Below are 22,219 nucleotides of genomic sequence, written 5' to 3'. Positions count from 1 at the left end.
TAACTCAATGACGACAACCTTCTTCTTTTTATACGTATACTTTACTGAGTTTAAGTTCAGGGAACACAATAACAAACCGGCCACTGCCGTTCACATAACCGACTAGCAACCGAAGCCCGCGCATAGAGCAATGCATGCTGGGAGTTACCGTAAATACACTAAAAGAGTGTACCATAATAATGCGCAATGCAAAAACAGAACATTTACACCTAAACTTCATTAGTTCAGCATGAGTTTTAGTTTAGGTAAAAAAATAATAGTTTTTTAGTATAGCTGCTGATCCCCTTGCAAAGGAAGGATCGTCACACAAACTAGAAGCAATAACAGGCACGCGGGAAAAAAGCAATGACCATCATAAAAGCCAGACATGGTCAGCGGGTGAAGCAACATCCCCGCTGAAGCAAGCAAGGTATACCATTCATTGTCAACAACTGACCAAGTATTAGTCTTTGGACTTCAGGCTCACGTAGAATCGATTAAATCACCATATGTACAGTAATAACAAGATTGGTCAATCTGATCATTGTCCACGTCACCCGGATTTCCACTGGATGTGTAACAACTGCTGAACGGCGCCGCCCCAGAACATCTCCCAACATTGCAGTCAGTAAGTTCCTTATTTTCCTCTATCTTATTGTTGTGGGGTATACTGCCCGTACATGCATAGCACATGCATCCTCTGCTGTTGCTCTTTCTAATATAAAGTATTGTATAGTTCTAACTGGAGATCAACAGATTATCAGCACCGATATTTGGCATTTTGACTTATATATATATCGGTATCTGTCTTTTTTTTTATCCAACTACAACAGTTCTACATCAGCAGATACAATATTTACACATATGATACCAATATTAAAGGGGAACAGCACTTTTTTTGGAATTTTGCCTATCGTTCACAATCCTTATGAGGGACAAGAAGATAAAGGTTTTGTTTTGTTTTTTTGCATTCTCACATATAAACATCGGCTTGTTCCACTTAGCTTGCAATGCAACTAATGGGAGCAATCAATTGTACCTCTAAATCACTTTTAAATGCTTTCAAAAACCGTCACCAATACTTAATTTACGTTCCGTAACGTATAATAACCAAACTGTAGCGACATTGTTATTATAAGAGCCAACACTGAGGAACTCTTTTTCTATAGCGTGGTAACACATGGCCGTGCTTCGGTATTAGCCGTTAAAGCTAACTACGGCCAGAGATAAGCTAGCTTCTTTGTCAGCACAAAACACGTTTGACTTTGTGTTGCACAACACTGTGATAGGACAATAGCCTGTACTGACTGAAAAATATGAACAATCATATTACTGTATCTGTAAAGTATTAGCCCACATTTCATGTTTTGTTTGTACACAGCTAGCCAGACAGCGTATGCAGTGTAGTTTTAATAACATGCATGACATGCTGCGTGTATCATGGTTGATATTAAAATGTAACTCACTTGATGGACAGTTGTGTGTTTGGTTCACCTGGCCGGGGACATTTTTCCCAGTTTATTTGAGCTAAGCACGCCATTTATGTCGAAATAACTTGTCTTCAAATTCTTCATTTACAGCTTTGTGTCACACCAACCTCACTCTATAGTCTTCCGTCTGCTCCAATGTTTCACCCTCTTCTCGTGCTGGCTTTTAGAAGCAGTAGTTTGTCCTCCTGTCATCCATCCATTTCCCACCGCTTGTCCCTTTTTGGGGTTGCGGGGGGTGCTGGAGCTTATCTCAGCTGCATTCGGGCGGAAGGCAGGGTACACCCTGGACAAGTCGCCCCCTCATCGCAGGGCCAACACAGATAGACAGACAACATTCACACTTACATTCACACACTAGGGCCAATTTAGTGTTGCCAATCAACCTATCCCCAGGTGCATGTCTTTGGAGGTGGGAGGAAGCCGGAGTACCCGGAGGGAACCCACGCAGTCACAGGGAGAACATGCAAACTCCACACAGAAAGTTATTCAGCTTTAAAAAGATAAGGTTGTAAATCCTCATTAGTCCAAAAATAGTCATCTTCGTTTTCTATTACCATTAAGTCTTCCATGATTGGAACACACACACGTCTTTGTTTCCGGAAGTAGGAACACACTTTAGTTGCCAGAAGTCGTAAGTGCGCTGCAAGGAAACGGAAATCAATGCGCGGAAGAAGTCAGTCATTGATTAATATGACAAAAATACGGTAAATATTGTACATATTAGATATTGTTGTGAACGTGTCTGTTACTACATTACATATACACTGGCATTGTGTATACAAAACGATGGAGGGCTTAGAAGGCTACAATGACTCCCATTAGCCGTATCTTTCAAGCGTTTTTTTATCATCTTTAAAATCCTAAAAAATAAAAAAAAAAGACGTGTGTTCTTGTCTCTCCTAATGATTGTGAGCGATAAGAAACATTCCAAAAAAAAGTGCAGTTACCCTGCACTTCCCAGATGGGTCCCAGAAAGATATTTTTGCCAAAAATCCAAACTTTGTGTAAATATGTTGATGCCGTGGATAACCGCTACAGATAACCGCCACAGTAATCTGCTGTAACGTACTTGCTGTGTTTTTTTTTCTTCATTCTTGCATTGAACAAAAAGAGCACAGTCTACCAATGCTGGCATACAAGCCGCGGTGCATGTTCATCAACACACACAGCACTTGCAAGCAGAAAAAGTGTAAAGACAGAAAATAGAGAATGGACGTATTTTGGCTTTAAACCTAACAATAAAGTTGGAGCGATAAATACTGCAGTGCTGATCTGCAAGTGGTGCTTTAAACATACCTAGCTAGTGTCTAATGTCTATCTGTATTCTATTTTTATTTGAATCCTCACCTGGTTTGCGACAAACTACGTTTCTTATTGATACCATCCCTGCAGACGAGGAATAGCAAAACATGCTTCACTACACACTGGTGGAGGACACAATAGCTCACAGTCATCGCTAACAGCAAGCCAGGGCTTCTGAATGTAAACAAGGGTGGTCTACACAGATATCAATTGAAACAATATCAAGTAGATCTATTCGGCACTACAATGATTACGTTGAGATTTTTTATCATCACAAAATGTTTTTTTTCCTTTTCTTTATGATGTTCATAAACCCAGAAAATATGTCACTGGACACATAAGGACTTTGAATATGACCAATGTATGACCCTGTGACAACTTGGTATCGGATCGATATCCAAATTTGTGGTATCACCCAAAACTTATGTAAAGTATCCAAGCAACAAAATAGTAATTGCTTATTATATTTTAACAGAAGTGTAGCTGGAACATGTTAAAACAAAACATAACCAGATATTAACAGTGAATGAAAAAATGTATTAATAATCTATCCATTTTCTACCGCTTTTCCCTCATTTTTGACAAAATAATACAATGAGAAATTACACTGTATGTTACTGCATATGTCAGCAGCCAAATTAGGAGCCTTTATATCACATTTGCTTGCTTACTACTAAAAGTAAAGTTTTCTAGTATGTTCACTGTTGCTTGATAATGGTGTAAAAAAAAAAAAAATAGATTTACAAATCAATCGCGATTCTTGTAACGATTCTTAATCGTTTAAAAAAAAAAAAAAAAGCAATATACAAAAGTATACAGTATATGTTTATATACTATTTTTTTTATCTGTCCTGTCGAACCACTCAGGCAAATCATATTGTTGATGTATATGCCCATATCTGCTGTACTGATTTACTGTAGAATAGAGAAGTGGAGGGTAGTTCTCTTGTTGCCTTTTTTGTATTTGACTTTATTAAATGTTTGGGTAGCATTTTATTTTAGCGGTTTGTCGATTTTATGGAAGAATGAGGTTAATCATAGAACTGGCATCCAATGTTATTAAAACATAACATGTAATGGTGGTGCTTTGGTCAAAAGTATGCATACATTTTGATTTACAGACCTATTTTCAAGCCCCCTTTTTGACTGTCTCTAAAAACTGAATGTTTTACATGCAAATACCTCCTCCGCATCACGCCTTCTCACGCTGACTAAAACTCCTTCCCTGCTTTGCCTTTAAGGTAGTTTTTGAGATATATTTCCCGCTAGGTTCTGAAAAATATCTTACATTAAAACTATACATCCATCCATTTTCTACCGCTTGTCCCTTTTGGGGTCGCGGGTTTGCTGGAGCCTATCTCAGCTGCATTCGGAGGAAGGCGGGGTGCACCCTGGACAAGTCGCCATCTCATCGCAGGGCCAACACAGAACTATTTGGGAATTGAAGGGATTATACTATGAAGATTTTTTTTCTACATTTAAAACACTTCCTTGTGGTCTACACAACATGTAACGGTGGTTCTTTAGTCAAAATTTTACAGACCGCTTTCAAGTCGCTTTCTGATCGTCTTTTCATTATGTGCCGTTTTGTGGTTGGTCTTATTTACGTGGCTCTACTTCGACAGCATCTTCTCCTAGTCATCCATTTTGTAGTTTTTAGCAATCCCATCGCAAATCTATTGACAGTTATAAATTCGAACTATACACTATTTTGTATTAGAAAGGGCAAAAGAGGGTATAGAGAAAGAAAAAGCTTATGGGCTACAATGTCGGACTACACCGGCGGACTCGAGCAAAGCACTTTGGCTACACTTCTACCATGTATGAAGATATACGCTGATGTCACACTCGGGGAAAAACGTCACAGATTGTGGAAATTCCAAATGGCTCGTTTGGAGGAAGTATGAAGGAAGGCAGGATTGTTTTATAAATATCTCCACCATGCATGTACTTCGGCTTCCTCCCACCTCCAAAAACATGCACCTGTTGATAGGTTGATTGGCAACACTGAATTGGCCCGAGTGTGTGAATGTGAGTGTGAATGCTGTCTGTCTATTTTGTGTTGGCCCTGCGATGAGGTGGCGACTTGTCCAGGATGTACCCTGCCTACCGCCCGAATGCAGCTGAGATAGGCTCTAGCACCCCCCGTGACCCTGAAAGGGACAAGCGGTAGAAAATGGATGGATGGGGAAACAAAAAACAACAACTACATTCACTTTTAACGATTGTACAATTAAGAAGCATGGCAAACCCTGAAATATATTTCATCAGGCAATCCCAATGTTGGTGATCATTTGCATAATTTCACCATTTTAAAAAGGAAAGAAGAAGAGAAAGAAGTGGGTAAATATTGCAATAGTTAGTATTTGATTTTGGACAACACTACACTGTTAAAATATACATGCTCAGAACTACATGAAGTACACAGTGCATTGAAGTGTACTGATGGAAATAATAGGAAAACTCTGATTGAACCACTTCTGATGAAGATGTTTCCGATCACATGAGAACAGTATGTAAGTGTTCATTCATATTAGAGAATGTTGATTGGGCTATTGTCAGAAAAGTTGGTGTCTTTACAATGACTGTCACTGTACTTCAGACAATGCATTTTGGTGATTTATTGTAGAGTGGAGGAATTTACCTGTATGCAAATCAGAGGGGATGCGATGGAGACCGACTGTATTATGATGGTTGTGCCATGGTGGCCATCAACGGGGACATTGTGGCACACGGAGCACAGTTCTCTTTGAACGATGTGGTAAGTTTGAGAAAAACCTTACAGTTACTACAGTCTTTTAATCTGCACATGTGCATGTGCGCTGCAGACCTGTAAACTGAGAAACATTAGTGCATGCAACATAGAAGACAAAAATGTCCTTTACTGAATTATTTAAGTTTAATAACACAAATAATGTGTCACACAAGAGCATGGAACATTACAACTTAAGATACATTGGGAGACTTCAGACGGCACTATCAGTGGAGAGTGAAAATGCTACAGTACCTGTTAAAACCAGCGATTGGCGACCTATCCAGGGTACTCCGCCTAGCTCTGGGCCATTTTTGGAACAATGCTTTTCTGCATGGCACATTGTAGAAATAAATACCAAAACATACTGTAAATGTCAAGAAATACATTTATCAGGCATAATGTAATGCGAAAAAGCCTAAAATATTGATACTAACAACAAATAGAAACACAGATAATTGTCTTAAAATATGTTTAAAATTGTTTTATCCTTTTTATTGTCTTATTTCGTTACAAATTACATGTTGACGTGGATTTTTTTTCATTAGATAAATAAATTGATGTCCATCGATCCACCCATTATTGATCGGTCCACTGGGAAAACTCATGGTACACCCAGATGGCTTGTCCATTTCTGCCGGTTTTTGTCTACAGCGCTAACCTTTCTGAGTAATGCAGTATATAAAAACCACTGTCCCCATGTCCTCACTTCCAGGTTTAAATTGACAGAAATGTGAATGTGTAATAATCTTTCATTGTCTTACATTAACAATAAAACGCCATATGTTGGAACATTAATTAAAGTTGCGTTTTGCAAAAAAATATGTTCATGTCAAATTGTGTTTCCATTCTCTTATCTTTTAGGAAGTGATTACTGCCACTTTGGACCTTGAGGATGTACGCTGCTACAGAGGAGAGTCTTGTCAGCTGCAGATGGTGAGGCCTGCTATAATCTTCAAATTAGTGTTTTTCAGTAAACTGCTGGCATGATTCTGGCTGTGTTAAAAAAAATTATGTTGTTCTGGGCAACATTGTTCCTTTCCAAATATGTTAATCTACATACTGTCAAATAGAGACTTTCAAAATGGAGTGCTAGCAAATTTTCCTGTTGTAAGGTGATGAGAAAAGGACACAAGTTGATCATTTGAAACATTTAGTAATGTAAATTTAGTTTTTCAGTCACATGTGAGAATGCTTGCAATTGGATCATTTGGATAGGTGGTCATTTTAGATGCAATTAATTCTTCCACGCATCGCCTGTGTTGAAATATTATTTTAAAGACAAACATCATCGCTATTTTCTTTGTCAAACATGGTAGAAAATAAACTTCATAGCATATCTTACTCCAGGCATTTATGGTGGAATCTTCTTTATTTTCTGGAGTTATTTGCCATGTCTCACACGCATCAGAGATAGTACTACAGTTTCATATATTTTGTTTCCATTTTCATATATTTTCTTTGCTATATGTTATAGAGATTTCTAAATACAGAGTTTGCATTACCAATCGGTATTCTTATTTTTTCTGAACTTTTACCATCGTTGCTGATGGTGCTCCCTTAATACTGGAATTTCTCCACCTTCTGAATGTCTTTTTCATAAATTCTAATTTGTGTGCCTTCTTTTCCGATATCCATTACTTTGCATTTAACTTTGTTGAATCTTAGGCCAATTTTGCTCATGACTTCTTTAGTTTTGTCAGTGCATCACTGTAGGTTTTGTGTGTATTCTTTTCAAAGAGTGCGATGTCATCAGCAAAATCAAAGTCGAACAGATCTTTCTCACCAGACCGTACCACAAAGTTTTCCTTTTTCAGTTCTCTCATCCCGAAGTCAATCACCTGGAGGAACAGAAAAAAATGACAGAATATCTCCCTTTGTTCATTGTTCAGTTGCACACATCATTTGCAGTTCTCGTAGAAGACCTGCATTACAACTATGATTTTGTCAGGAATGTCATAGTATCCCACTATATTCCACATCGTTTCCCTGTTAACGCTGTCAAAGGCCTGTCAACAAACGTTACTGAAAGTGTCTGTTGATATTCAATGTACATTTCAATAATCCCTTTTAGGGAATGTATGGCGCCTGTGCATGATCTTTCTTCTCTGAAGCCTGATTGTTGTCCCCTTAACTTTACATTGACTTCTTTCTTTACTCTTGCCAGTGCGATGCTTGCAACTACCTTCCAAACCACAGATAGCAGAGTTACTTTCCTCCAGTTTGAGCATTTTGTTAGGTCATCTTTCTTGGGTAGTTTTATTGTAAGAAGAGTAAGTCACTCTGTTGAAACCTGTTCCTTCCGCCATACCAAGTTGCATAGTTTACAGAGTTTGTGGATGGATTCTTCGTCCGTAATTTAGAACAATCTGGATATGTTTCATCAACGCCTGTTGCTTTATTGTTTTTAAGTTTCTTCAAAGCTTGTATTACTTCATTTACTGTTATGTCTCCACAGTTTATGTTGAGTTGTTGTGTCTCCGTCAGGACTATTTCCAGTTCCTCTTCTGGATTTGGCTGATTCAGGATAGTTTTAACATGTTCGAACCATCAATCTGCTTCTTCCTCTTTCGTTTTTAGAGTTTATCCATCTTTCCCTTTAGTTTCTACTCTCTTTTTCCTGAAAGTTGCTTTACTGTTCTGTATACTGTTCTTGTGTAGTTTTTTGCTGCTGCTTGCTTTGCGTGTTTGGCTTTCCCTTCATACCAGTTCTCCTTGTCTTTCTTGCACCTTTTTTTTACTGCCTTATCAAGCCTTTTGCATTTTTCACTATGTGTGGAAAAGACCCGTTCCTTCTGCTGCTTCCTTTTGTCGATGAATTTCCATGTTTCATCCAGTATCAATTGTTCCTTATGTGTGCCTCATTTTCTTCCGATTGTGTTTTCTGCAGCATCCGTTACTGCCTCTTTGAAACGATCCCATGTCCTCGTCTCCGAGATTTTCCAGTACCGCAAATCTGTTTCCTAACTCTCAGTTTACATCACACAGGCAGAACAATATTCTTATGAAGATATTATATATATACTATAGATATTATACTCTTTTAAATAATTAAGGTTGCAGTTGAAAGAAGTCTGGTTTAAAACCACATACCGTGGTATATACAGTACAGGCCAAAGGTTTGGACACACCTGCTCCTCATTCAATGAGTTTTCTTTATTTTCATGACATGACATGAGATGGTCACTGAAGGCATCAAAACTATGAATGAACACATGTGGAGTTATGTACTTAACAAAAAAAAGTGAAATAACATCAAACATGTTTTATATTCCATCCATCCATCCATCCATCTTCTTCCACTTATCCAAGGTCGGGTTGCGGGGGCAGCAGCCTAAGCAGGGAAGCCCAGACTTCCCTCTCCCCAGCCATTTTGTCGAGGTCGGGTTGCGGGGGCAGCAGCCTAAGCAGGGAAGCCCAGACTTCCCTCTGCCCAGCCATTTTGTCCTATTTTCTTCAAAATAGCCACCCTTTGCTCTGATTACTTTTTTGCACACTCTTGGCATTCTCTCGATGAGCGGTAGTCACCTGAAATGGTTTTCAATTCACAGGTGTGCTTGAAGCTCATCGAGAGAATGTCAAGAGTGTGCAAGGCAGTAATCAGATTAAAGGGTGGCTATTTTGAAGCAACTAGAATATAAAACATGTTTTCAGTTATTTCACCTTTTTTTGTTAAGTACATAATTCCACATGTGTTCATTCATAGTTTTGATTTCTTCAGTGACAATCTACAATGTAAATAGTCATGAAAATAAAGAAAACACAGGTGTATCCAAACTTTTGACCTGTACTGTAGGTATTACGAAACCTCCACTTGAATGTAGAATGAATGAATGATGGTTCTCAGTTTTCACTGTGAAATGTTTTAAGTGTCTAGAAAAGCACCATATAAATCAAATCCATTATCATTATTATTATATGCTCTAACACATACAGTACACTGCAATACTACTCTGTTTAATTATGTAGTTGACTATTTTAGTATTATTTCAACTTGAGGGTGCCACAGCACACTTGTCTGAGATAGTAAGGTGTGCTGTAGGAATTTTGCCATTTCATCTAAAATGGTTCCAGAAATCACTTTCTGTGATCACGTGAACCTTTAAATGCAGTTAAATAATCTTCCACTAGATGACAGCAGGGAGCTAATGGCCTCGTTGGTCACAGTATAATCAGTGAATTTAGAATCACTTAGGCAGCAGTGAGAGATGTGGATAAATAACTTAAAAAGGAAACATACAAATACAAAACAGGATAACTTGATAAGTCACATCAGTATTTTCTAACTTTGTCATTATAAGCGTGTTCACAAAAGGGGAGGGCTTAGCAGCAACTAAATGTCTGTAAAGCACTTTGTGACAACTGGATCAAGTGAATTGATTCACTTCAGTAAGTCGCGGCGCAACTCGAATCCATAAAATACAAATCACTTTTACCATCACCAGTATCCAACATTATAACAACATGTGTAGGTATGTTTTAAGACGACCACAATTCATGTTTTAAGACGGCCACAATCATTCCAGTGCCAAAAAAACCCACAATCTCCTCCCTCAATGATTACCGCCCCGTTGCACTCACCCCCATCATAATGAAGTGCTTCAAGAGGCTGGTAAAGGAATATATTGTCTCCAGACTTCCCCCCACATTTGACCCATACCAGTTTGCTTATCACCCTAACCGCTCCACAGAGGACACCATCTCCTCTGCACTCCACCTGAGCTTAGAACATCTGGAAGGAAAGGACACACACATGCAGATGTTGTTCCTGGACTTCAGCTCAGCATTCAACACCATCATCCCGCAGCACTTGGTGAGCAAACTGGCCCCCCTTAGATTCAGTATCCCCCTATGCAACTGGCTGCTTGACTTCCTCACAGACAGACCCCAATCTGTGAGAGTGGGCAACAACACCTCCAGTGCTATCTCCCTGAGCACCGGCTCCCCCCAGGGCTGCGTCCTGAGTCCGCTGCTGTTCACGTTGATGACTCATGACTGCTGCGCCAGGTCCACTACCAACCACATTGTGAAGTATGCGGACGACACGACAGTAGTGGGCCTCATCCGTGACAACAATGACATGGACTACAGGGAGGAGGTGAAACATCTGGTTGACTGGTGCAGAACCAACAACCTGGTCCTGAATGTCAACAAGACCAAGGAGATCATCGTTGATTTCAGGAAGCACCAGTCCAGCCACGCTTCACTCTACATCAACGACACAGCGGTGGAGATAGTAAGCAGCACCAAGTTCCCGGGGGTGCAGATAACTGACAATATAACCTTGTCCCTACACACCGGAGCTCTTGTAAAAAGAGCTCAGCAGCGCATGCACTTTTTGCGTCAGATGAAAAGAGCACAGCTCCTTCCCCCCATTCTCACCACATTCTACAGAGGCACTATAGAGAGCCTACTGACCAACTGCATCTCTGTCTGGACTGGAGCCTGCAGTGCCTCAGACTGGAAGTCTCTCCAGAGAGTGGTGAGGACGGCGGAAAAGATCATCAGGACTCCTCTTCCTCCTATCCAGGAGATCGCAAAAAGCCGCTGCCTGACCAGGGCTCAGAAAATCTGCAAAGACTCCTCCCACCCCCACCAAGGACTGTTTTCACTGCTGCACTCTAGAAAGAGGTTCCACAGCCTCCGAAGCAGAACCTCCAGGTTCTGTAACAGCTTCTTCCCTCAAGCCGTAAGACTTAACTCGTAAGGATTAACTCGCTGGAATAAAAAAGACAATATAACATACATCCATAAATGTGGACGCATGTGAAAAAGTGCAATATATTTATCTGTACAGTAATCTATTATATATATATATATATATATATATATATATATATATATATTTTATATATATATATATATATATGTATTTATTTATACATTCACCTTATTTCTTTTTTTAATCCTGCACTACCATGAGCTTATGTAACAAAATTTCGTTCTTATCTGTGCTGTAAAGTTCAAATTTGAATGACAATAAAAAGGAAGTCTAAGTCTAAGGTCAGGAAAGACAAACATCATCGTAGGTCCCCTTTAATTAAAGTGGTATCTCAATTTAGATGAGCCTTACTTCTCGTATGATTCAGTTTTGGACTAACATGTCAAATGACAAAAACCTTGCCCCAGTTTTTGTATCCCATCTTGGATACTGTAGGTCCAAACACTGCACGTAAAAAAGAAATGCGTAACATTTCACGGAATTAAGTGCCCAAACAAGAAATCTCATTTATGCATTTTATTTATCAATTATATTTATTTATTTTGTTGTCTGCATATAAAACTATCCTTTAACAGTGTTTCCCACAGAAATGCATTAGACAGGTGGTGGTCGGTTGTTGAAGGGGCCGGGGCAATGCATATGACAACATTTGCATATGGGCGCGCCAATATATGACGTCATCATCTAATTTGTATATTAGCAAAATGCAATGCGGATACATTTTTGTTTATGTTTTCAAAAAAAGAGTCATATCTAATGTTTTAAAAACTTATTTAACAACAGAAACTGGGACTGTAACAGTATTATAAATACCGTAGTATTTCGGTATCACAATCATCACAATAATACCGTGACGTGATATAGTATAAAATTAAAACTTGTTCAGTGTAGTTTTTTGCTGGCACTTTTGAATTGGTCGATCTGGAAGTAAACTGCATCTGCCAAAATTGCCTGCATAGCGCAAGTGTAGAAAGTCTGTGTGCAGGAGGTCGTAAAGTAGAGGGAAAAGATAGTCGCCTCCTCATAACTGTCACAGAAAATATGTTTGAAGCCAGCGAAGCCAAGCATCAGTTTGTGAGGTATTGACATTATTAAGTTATATTGTTTGTTTACTCTTCTGAGAAACAACATTTTCCAGACTGATTTGAAAAAAATATTACTGGACACTGTAAAATGTAAAAGTTAAAAGACACTAAAGTGAACATTACTGTTTTGCACTTTTGCACTGGATGTTTACATTGTTACTTTAAAGACATCAACTGTAAGTTATTATTTTAAATATTTTCTTGAAACAGTAGATGTTCTTGTACAATTATTTGCACTTAGGAACACTTCTTTGTAGTAAAATAAAAAAAATGATTAGAACATTTTAGCTATAGGTTAGTGTTCATTTACAGTAGGCATGCTTTTCCTAAACATTTCTGACACTTCCTTTTACACACTATGGCATTTTTACCAAATTTTTTTTGGGGGAGACATATACCGCAATAATATGATATCGTACCATGAGATTCTGATACCATTACATCCCTAACGTTTTTTTTACTTACAGGTTGGTTTAATTTTTGTGGAGCAGTGGAAAGTGTCCACTTTGTAGCTCTAGGAGTTGTTGTTGCCCAAATAGATATTTCTGGGTGGCTGCTTCACCAAGTTGGTGTCTGATTTGTAGGCTGCAGTTAAAGTTGCCCTCGCTGAACAAAGGTGAAGCCATTCCCGCCAAACACTGCCTTTCAGCCGGTCTAAGTCCAAGTGCTGCCGCCAATTGTCGTTGTTCTCGTGTTTTGGATGAACACAAGTCCAGCCCAACAGTCTCAAAATAGTTTATTAACCTGTTCAACAAGCTGCAAGTGTCTCTAGATAAAGTTTACACCACTTTTTCTTCTATGATTCCTATTACCTCATGTCTTTTTCTTCCCTTGTAAGAAAAGGTGCATCTAATCTGGGTAAGAGCTACGATGCGCACTGCCGCCTCGTGCTGTAACTACAATCTACATTCGAAGTCCAATAAAATTAATGAGCGAAGACGGCAAACTATATCTGTAGCTACACAAAATATATTTGTGGCAGCCCGTCACAAGTAAATTAATTTATGGGAAACGCTGCTTTATCTGTATGAAGTGTGTTTTGTCTTCATATTTTTGGAACGGCTCAAAATGATTTCCAATATTTCTTATGGGAAAAAGTTGTTTTGGTTTTCGTATGATTCAGTGTTTGTCACACCTTTTGGAACACATTACTAAAAATTGAGTTACCACTGTGATTGTATGTGTTATTACTGGGGCTGTCAACATTAACGAGTTAACTCATGTGATTAATCATAAAATATTTTTGCATTATTAGTGTGCACATACTGTATTAATCATGCAATTGATTTTGATCGTGCACGCTCGCTCGTTTACCTTAACGCGATACGGTCAGTGATCAGATCAATGCATACGTCAGTACAAGAAGGAGTTAGGGGACTCCAACTGGTGTCCTCGCTGGTAAATTTCACTTCAAAATACAGCCTGAAAGAACTTTAGATAAAACTGTTGCCAAGTTTTGTGCAAAGAAATGACATACTTTCAATTAAAAATATGTTTAAAAACATCTCTGGATGACATTCTAACAATAAAATGGCATTTGTATACAAATATTGTGGTATTTTTTTGAGCAAATTATAATTATCCAATCGAGTAATCACTTGTGATTAATCATGATTACCCAGTAATCCAAACCGAATATGAATAAATGTTTGGTGGTGGTTGCAAATTGGCAGCCACGTTTCCGTCAGTCTACCACAAGGTAGCTATGGCTACAAATGTAGCTTACCACCATCATAGTGGAAGTTAAGTGACTGAATGATGGGTTCTCAGTTATTACTGTAAAGCCCTTTGAGTGTTTAGAAAAGTGCTATATAATTCGAATCCATTATTATTATTATTATTATTATTATTATAATATATGTTGATTAGTGATTCAGTTACAATTTAGTACATTCAATGTACTGGCTCCTTCGCTTGGAAAGGAGCCAGCTTAGGTGGTTCGGGCATCTCGTGCGGATGCCTCACGAGCGTCTCCCAAGGGAGGTCCTCGTTGCACGTCCCACTGGGAGGAGACCCTGCGGCAGGCCAAGGACCAGATGGGGGATTACATCTCCTCTCTGGCCTGGGAACGCTTTGGGATTCCCCAGGAGGAAGTTGCTAATGTTGCTCTGGAGAGGGAAGTCTGGGGTTCTCTGCTGGAGCTGTTGTCCCCGCGACCCGATTCCGGATAAACGGTTGAAAATGGATGGATGTTACTTTCTTCTATGAAATAATCGTGCTTTCCTTGGTGCTTCTGTTCCAGGGAAGTGACTTTAAACCATTCCATAGGATCAAAGTAGATTTTTCTCTATCTAGCAATGATGATGTCTGGCTTGCTTCCCACCAACCAATCACATGGAACTTCCATACTCCAGAGGAAGAGATCAGGTACAGAAATTGTGGTTTATTGCAGATGTTTTTTTCTTAATCTTGCAGCCTGTGTTGTTCAGTCTAGGGCCGGCCTGCTGGCTGTGGGACTACCTAAGGAGGAGTGGACAGGTGAGCAACATTTCATCCAAACATTGTTTGTAATTATGTTTGTCTATGTTTAAGATACTTAAATGGGCTTTTTGCATCTTGCTCTAACTTATGTTTTGTATACAAAAAAATAAAACAGGAATGCCATTGGCTTGCTTTTCTTATCATTTCTGGTTAAACAGAACATAAGTATTTTTCAAATGTCTATATTTTTCACAACTACTAATTATATTGAATACAAATTGCAATTCAGTATGGGGAATTGGTCTGGTTTAGGCTTTTGTCACTCACTGCTATCTCTTCCCCACTAGGGAGCGCAAGCACATACACAAAAGCAGTCTAGAAGCAAGTCGTCCCTCGTTTATGGCGGTTAATTAGTACCAGACATGACCGATAAACACATTTCCGCGGAATAGGATTATTATTAATAAATCAAATACTTTAATAGTTAGAGCATTAAAAAAAACTTAACCTTCTAAACGCATGTTTAACATTAAAGTCCTCTAAACATTAAATAACAGTATTAGGGCCCTTTAAACATGAAATAATTACCCATATATATTTATAAGACTGGAGACAAACACCAATTTAGAAATTATAGACCTGTTTCTTTACTTGCACAATTTTCAAAAATTATTGAAAAACTGTTTAATAACAGATTAGACAAATCCATAAACAAATATAGAACACTCGCAGAGAACAAATATGGATACAGAGATAATATTTCAACATCGATGGCTTTACACAAAACAATGGAAGAGATTACCAATGATGGTAAACAGTGTTCGGCGGCAGTACTTATGGAGCTAACTAAAGCATCCATCCATCTTCCTCCGCTTATCCAAAGTTGGGTCGCGGGGGCAACAGCCTAAGCAGAGAAGCCCAGACTTCCCTAACTAAAGCATTTGACACAATTAATCATAATGTTTTAATCACAAAATGTGAACTGTATGGCATCAAAGGGTTGGTCTTGAACTTGGTAAAAAGCTACTTAAACATTAGAAAGCAATACATGAAACTAGGCAAACATACGTGTACAACGCTAAATATATCCTGTGGCGTGCCACAGGGATCAAAATTGTTCAATCTATATGTAAATTTGTAAAGTTACTAAATACTTTAAGTTAGCATTATTTGCAGAAGATAAAACTGTTTTGTTCAGGAAAGAAAAGAAGCTATTACAAATAAAAACAAAATAAATTAATAAATTAAAGAGACGGTTTGACAAAAACAGACTATCCTTGAATCTCAACCATCCATCTCCTATCGCTTATCTGAGATTGTGTCGCGGGGGCAGCAGCCTAAGCAGGGAAGCCCAGACTTCCCTCTCTCCAGCCACTTCCTCCAGCTCTTCCCGGGGGATACCAAGGCGTTCCCAGGGCAGCTGAGCGATACAGTCTCCCCAACGTGTCCTGGATCTTCCCTGTGGCCTCCTACCAGCCGTACGTGCCCTAAACACCTCCATAGGGAGGAGTACTAGGGGCATCCTTACTAGATACCCTAAATATCTCATCTGGCTCTTCACGATGTGGAGGAGAGTCGGCTTCACTCTGAGCTCTTCCCGATTGACAGAGCTTCTCACCCTATCTCTAAGTAAGAGCCCCGCCACCTGACAAAGAAAAGTCATTTTAGCCGCTTGTACCTGTAATCTTGTCCTGTCGGTCATAAGGATATGAATGTAGATCGACCGGGCGAAGATGAAGCGCATCAAAACTTAATCTCCACTTTGACTGGACAGCTGCTGATAGCTGATAGTTTCAAGTTTAAAGTACCAGTAGAGTGGAAAAACAAGTTGACTTTACATGCTTAATTGTGTTTCATTGTATCCATTAAACCATGTCCAGTCATATTTACAATCTACAAAGTATGTAAAAACACTGTTTGCCATAAATTCAGTCAGCCATTTTGAACATTCTGCTCTGAATACCTGCGGCTATTTCCGGAGATTGACGTCACTGGAGTAACGCTTCTGCACTCCTTTTAGATCAGTCATACGCAAAAATTAGCCAGAGATGTGTAATGTTTATCATTCGCAATTCCTATATAAGACATGAACACATTTTTTTTAATGCATTCTAAGCCATAAACAAATAAATACATAAAAACAAGTCCAACAACGTTGTCTATGGGGGCTCTCTATTTCGCCCACAAAACCCTCTAAATAACCATCCAAAACCTGCCAACAATACTCTTAATACATATCGTGACCTGAATATTAACCAAATATTAGCGATGTTGTTATTATAAGCTCTAACGCAGACTAACACATTTTAAGCGGCGCAATTATACAGACAGCTAAGTAAACCTCTGCTGTTTTTACTGTCAGCCGGCAGCGATGTCCTGCTGCTCCCGCATTATCGTGTCTCGGCTCGTCAAAATTATTCTAGATTATAAATCATGCCTCTAATCTGGATAATAGGAGCATTTAGTCATGAATCTAGAAGTTGTTCATTTGTGACATTCAATTTATACACACGGAGATAGAGACAAACACACACAACCGAAGACAATGTCTGCATGAAAACATTTCCTTCTTAACCTTTCATGTGCATCATTATTAATTACTCATCTAAACGGGAAGATATGGACATCCTATCAGTCGCCATCGAAGTGAGAGCAGACAATGTACAGTAAGCTATCGTTTTATTATGTTTGTCGTTTGTGTTTCTTGTTTAGCACTTAGCAATACTGCTACATGATGCTTAGTGTTTCACTAAAGCTGGGTTTTCTCTCGTAGTTGTTGCGTTTTTCTGTTTCTTGCATTTAACAAAGAGAGCACAGTCTACTAAGTCAAATTCCTTGTGTGTCAAACATACTTGGCCAATAAATCTGATTATTCTTTTAAAAGCGTTGGAACCCAGTACAGAGGACAGTAGGGTATATACACATGCTATAAATACACGTACCGGTATTTGTAAGAACATCAGCTAAATGTTCCAAAGAAATTGGAAAACAGACGACAATTAAAGTGACAAGCACTAAAATTTTGAAATGTAGAAAATAAGCAAACAATCAGAGAGCAGCATATGTCATGAATAATTGTATCAAACAAAACACTATTGTAACAAACCTAGCAGGGAACACTTGATACAAGTATCATTCCAGACTTAAAAGAGTTAGTAGGAACTCTACAAAACAGTACAAATAAGACACAAAGCAATGTTGATGTAACCTATACGTGCTACAAATCAATGCAATACTGTATATACAGGGTTTTATGGGCTCGGAACAGAAGACTAGGGTTTCGACTTGGAGAGAGAAGGCAGAGCTTAAACTGCAGTTTGGTTGACACCGTGTATCAGACAATTTGTGAGGGACAGCAGATATATACACACAATGAGTTGAATGGCCATTCAACATGAAAGAAATCGGGGAAACAGTGACTATATACATATATACAATTCTAATTTCATCAATTAATGTTTCTGGATCTGAATAAATCTCACTTCAGACTTAGAGTTCTTGGAAAAAAAAAAGGATGGCAGTACAGTCTGTGCACTGCAGGTTAAAGATGGAAAAAAATGTAAAGGGTCGGTTCGAGAGCCTCCTACCCGCCCAAACAGAACAGGTGGTGGGGTTCCTGGCTGGAATCTTCCAAGAGCACTCTTTGGACTAGATGCTCCTTTCTTTAGCTCACCATCAAAAAAAGAGAAGCCTGGCCTGTGTAAGAGCCAGGAACATTCTTATAAATCCATGTGTACACAAAATATCTTCTTTCCTCAATATTGTACAATATAAATCATCCATCCATCCATCCATTTCTACCGCTTATTCCCTTCAATAACATCAAAATCACAATATGCAATAAAATGCCAAAATAACTATTAGCAGCATCAGTGCACTAAACGTGCTTATTATCAAAACACATTTAAAAGTACATTCAATACACAAATAGTTATCAAAGGTTTAAATCATAAACCTTGTATACGGACGACTGAGAATATGCTACAAAGACTGTTGCAATGAAAACAATCGAAGAGAGATAAATGCTAACGGTGCTATGTTCATAAATATGGACTCACCAACAGCTTAATGAGAAAAAAAACTCCGGCCAAAGTTACAAATTAGGCATTTTAGTTTATACTCAGTTAGCACAATATTCCAGGTAAAAACGAGGATACAAACCTACCTCGAGCATACAATACATAGTTTTCACGCCCGACTGATTTCCCATGATGCTCCGCGCGATCCGCCATTTTGAAAGGCAAGCGCACCGGTACAACATCAGCAAATTCATATATACGAACCCGTTCACAAACGTATGCATAATGGCCGAGAAACCAGCAAAAAAGAAGTATAAAGAAGGCTTGGACAACCAGACGTTGGAAAGATACAACCAGAAGACACAATGCATAGGCGTTGACCCGTACGAAGTGCCGAAACAAAGTTTCACGTATGACCACAAATGCCTCCCGGCCATAACGTACATAGACATTTTGAACTACCTCGTCAATTACACCAGTGCCTATACAATGGAGGAATTGAGGGCATTCAAGTCTCTGGAGGCGTACAACCAGTTTATTAACGGATGGGTCAGCGACGTTAAAAGCATGACTGCAAACGAGAAAGTGCTTGTAGTGGGCAGGGTATGTATATATAACGTACATTAAAACCATGTGTTTAGCGAGGACACGTCGGACTCCTTAGGATAAGGGGAGTCTGCCCAAGCCTGTCCTCTCCCATCCACTTATATTTATTTATATATGTGATAAATGTGTTAATTTATTCAATTTGTTAGTTTTGATAATGCCCAACTGAAGAGTATAAAATATAATTCACGAGTATGACAATTTTTTTTCACTTAAATCCCAGATTGAAATGGAAAATATATGAATTTAAAGTATGCCCCCTCTCAATAACCCCCAGCCCACACACACCTTGTTATGCGCCTGTATAGCATACTAAGTGGGTTACTGGTGGTGTATGGACTACTTATGTATATACACTGATGGTGACTGAATGTAAAACAAACAACAACATTTATTTCATTGCAACACTTATGTAATTACCAAACAAAAGTGCATCTCTAATGTATCTAACTTATGACAAGGTTGATACCTAAATATTTTATCCATTGAGATCTACAACTCATTTCGTGTACAAGCAACCTGGGCTGAGATGGGCGCTATATATCCTGAGGGGGGAGGGGGGGGCTTTCGCTTTCGTGGTCCATCCCATAAAGGGCTTCGAGAATAGCAAATTGACAAAAAAATAAACAATACATCGTTCTAAAATGTTTAATAAACAGATTGAGATGTAATCCTACCTGTTACAAAGTGATCAGAACATATTTTGGAATGTTGAGATGGCTCCTCTTTCCTGTTGATGCTTGCCAACCACAAGCGTCGTTTCTCCTCGCTGATTTTCCTTGTCTGTTCTCCTTCGTTGTGTCTAATTTTAGGAATACTGAAAAATCCTCGCTGCACTGATCCATCCCATCGATTTGTACATCCATTCACCCAACAGGAAATAACCATTATGCGCCTTTCACCAGTGTTTGCTCGAAGCTATTGTCAATAATCGTGAAGCGTGTCAACTAGGCCAGGTGTGTTTTGTTTGCCTCCCAAGATGGCGGATGACCCGGGATAACCCGGATGTGTGACGTCACGTAAACACCATGTATCGGTCTGTCTGCTGGCCACTTCCTGCTACCGGCTTATAAGCCCAGCCAATTGGACCGCGGCGGTCACGTGACCAGGAAGCACGCACAGCGCTCAAAGAGTAACTAGCAAGCAAGAGCATACCAGTCAAATTCAAAAAGGTATGAATTTGGCACCTGTGTTACATTGACAATCTCCAGGAACAGATTATCAAAGGTCTACAAAAGGATGTTGCATATCTCCAAGAACAGATTATCAACAGTGTACAAAAAGATGTTGCAGATCTCCAAGAACAGATTATAGAATATAGAAAAGAATCTCAGAATGATATGATGGAATTTACAAAGTTCAGAGAAGAAACAAAGATTCTCTGTGAAGACAACAAAGCATTAAAATGGGGGTGGAGAAGCTGGAAGAGGAGAATGCAACATTGCGCCAACAGTTGAATGACAAGCAGCAAGACAACACCCATTGGGACAACAACAGTGTTGTGGAGAACATCAAAATCGAGATGGAAGCATTGCGGCAACAGTTGCAACTAAATAACACTGATTTTAAGAACTTCAGGAAGGAGATGGCTGCATCGAAATATGCAAGTGCTGGCGCATCAGCTTGCATAATGTAAAATGTGTTTAATTGTGTATTTGTGTTTGAAGGTAATATTTACATGCAGTAGCAAAAGTTTGGAGTCTGACTAAACCACTTAGCAAAGGTTTGAAGTCTGACTAAACCACTGAAAATCATTAATTACACTTAGTACACCTTTGTACGCTTGTCTGGCTTTCTGGTCCGTCATCTTTCTCCTCGTACCCGATAGTATAGGGAGGTCTACAAGCTCACTTCGCTTTGAGGGAGGTACTTTGGCCTTCCACCTTACCTGACAGATCATTTGAACGGCTCTTGATTGAACGAGCAAAACCAAGGAGGGAGGGCAAAACAAGGGCGGAGGAGAGGTATTCGGATTGAGCATAAGTGGGCTTTGTACCGAGGATGTCGTTGTGGCTTGTGCAGCCCTTTGAGACACTTGTGATTTAGGGCTATATAAATAAAGATTGATAAGTCTATTTGATGATATTATTCCTCATGTTAGGCTGGCTTTCTGTTACCGCTAAGTGGTGGTGTTGACAGCTCTTCAACCGCCTGTATTGTCTACTCCATGTGCGTGCTGGTCTGCAAAGCTATAGAAAACAGCAGTGAGTAGTTTTTCATTCAATGGACACACATTTTAGTAAATTAGAATTGCTTCAAAACTCCCTATTTCTGTACATCGGCCAATAACGTAGTGTCCTTTCAGACCAGCAGGTACTGGAAGATGTTCGTAGGATAGTTGGAGAGGAATCCTACGTCCCTCAGCAGCCAAGGGAGCTTTGTGGTCGTATCTTTACGACCTGCTATATGGCCAGTGAAAACTCATCACAGGACACTTGCGGACGTGCCAAAGAGTTGGCCAATCAGATCGGCAGGTAGGCAAGATACATTTTCAAAGTCGTTGTATGTGTGATTATTAGAGCTGTCAAATGATCACTGTTGTGTGTGTAATGTGATCAGTCGTTGTATGTGTAATTACTACAGCTGTCAAATGATCACTGATTTAAATTAGATTAATCGCAGTTTTCAAATTAATGAATCATTATTATACACAATTTGTTACAATGCCTGAAATATATTTACTGTATTGTACTGACAGAAAGATAAATGACCGGACACAATTCTATATAAATAACATACTATATGTTTATTAACAGCTTATTAACAGAAAAAAACAAGGTACAATATACTAATGTCAATTTTAGGACCTTTAGGGTTTATTTCAAACAATCTTTTTCTCAGTT

General features: G+C 39.0%; 1 protein-coding gene across 2 annotated transcripts in view; it reads left to right on the top strand.

Annotated features, from left to right (window-relative positions):
• The window catches only part of LOC133608539 (glutamine-dependent NAD(+) synthetase), an 88,620-nt gene that overhangs the window by 50,433 nt on the left and 15,968 nt on the right, over window positions 1-22,219 (top strand). For both annotated transcript variants that reach the window (XR_009815609.2, XM_061963841.2), the window contains exons 9-14: window positions 5,401-5,532; window positions 6,388-6,459; window positions 14,573-14,697; window positions 14,760-14,808; window positions 21,478-21,580; window positions 21,682-21,850. Coding sequence is in view for 1 of the 2 variants with exons in the window: in XM_061963841.2 (XP_061819825.1) it covers window positions 5,401-5,532; window positions 6,388-6,459; window positions 14,573-14,697; window positions 14,760-14,808; window positions 21,478-21,580; window positions 21,682-21,850 (650 nt within the window). In the remaining variant the exon portion in view is untranslated. The remainder of the gene's footprint in view (window positions 1-5,400; window positions 5,533-6,387; window positions 6,460-14,572; window positions 14,698-14,759; window positions 14,809-21,477; window positions 21,581-21,681; window positions 21,851-22,219) is intronic.

Source organism: Nerophis lumbriciformis, linkage group LG06 (genome assembly GCF_033978685.3).
Source record: "Nerophis lumbriciformis linkage group LG06, RoL_Nlum_v2.1, whole genome shotgun sequence".
In the NCBI taxonomy this organism is placed as follows: domain Eukaryota; kingdom Metazoa; phylum Chordata; class Actinopteri; order Syngnathiformes; family Syngnathidae; genus Nerophis; species Nerophis lumbriciformis.
This window is presented reverse-complemented; position numbering and strand designations above follow the sequence as displayed.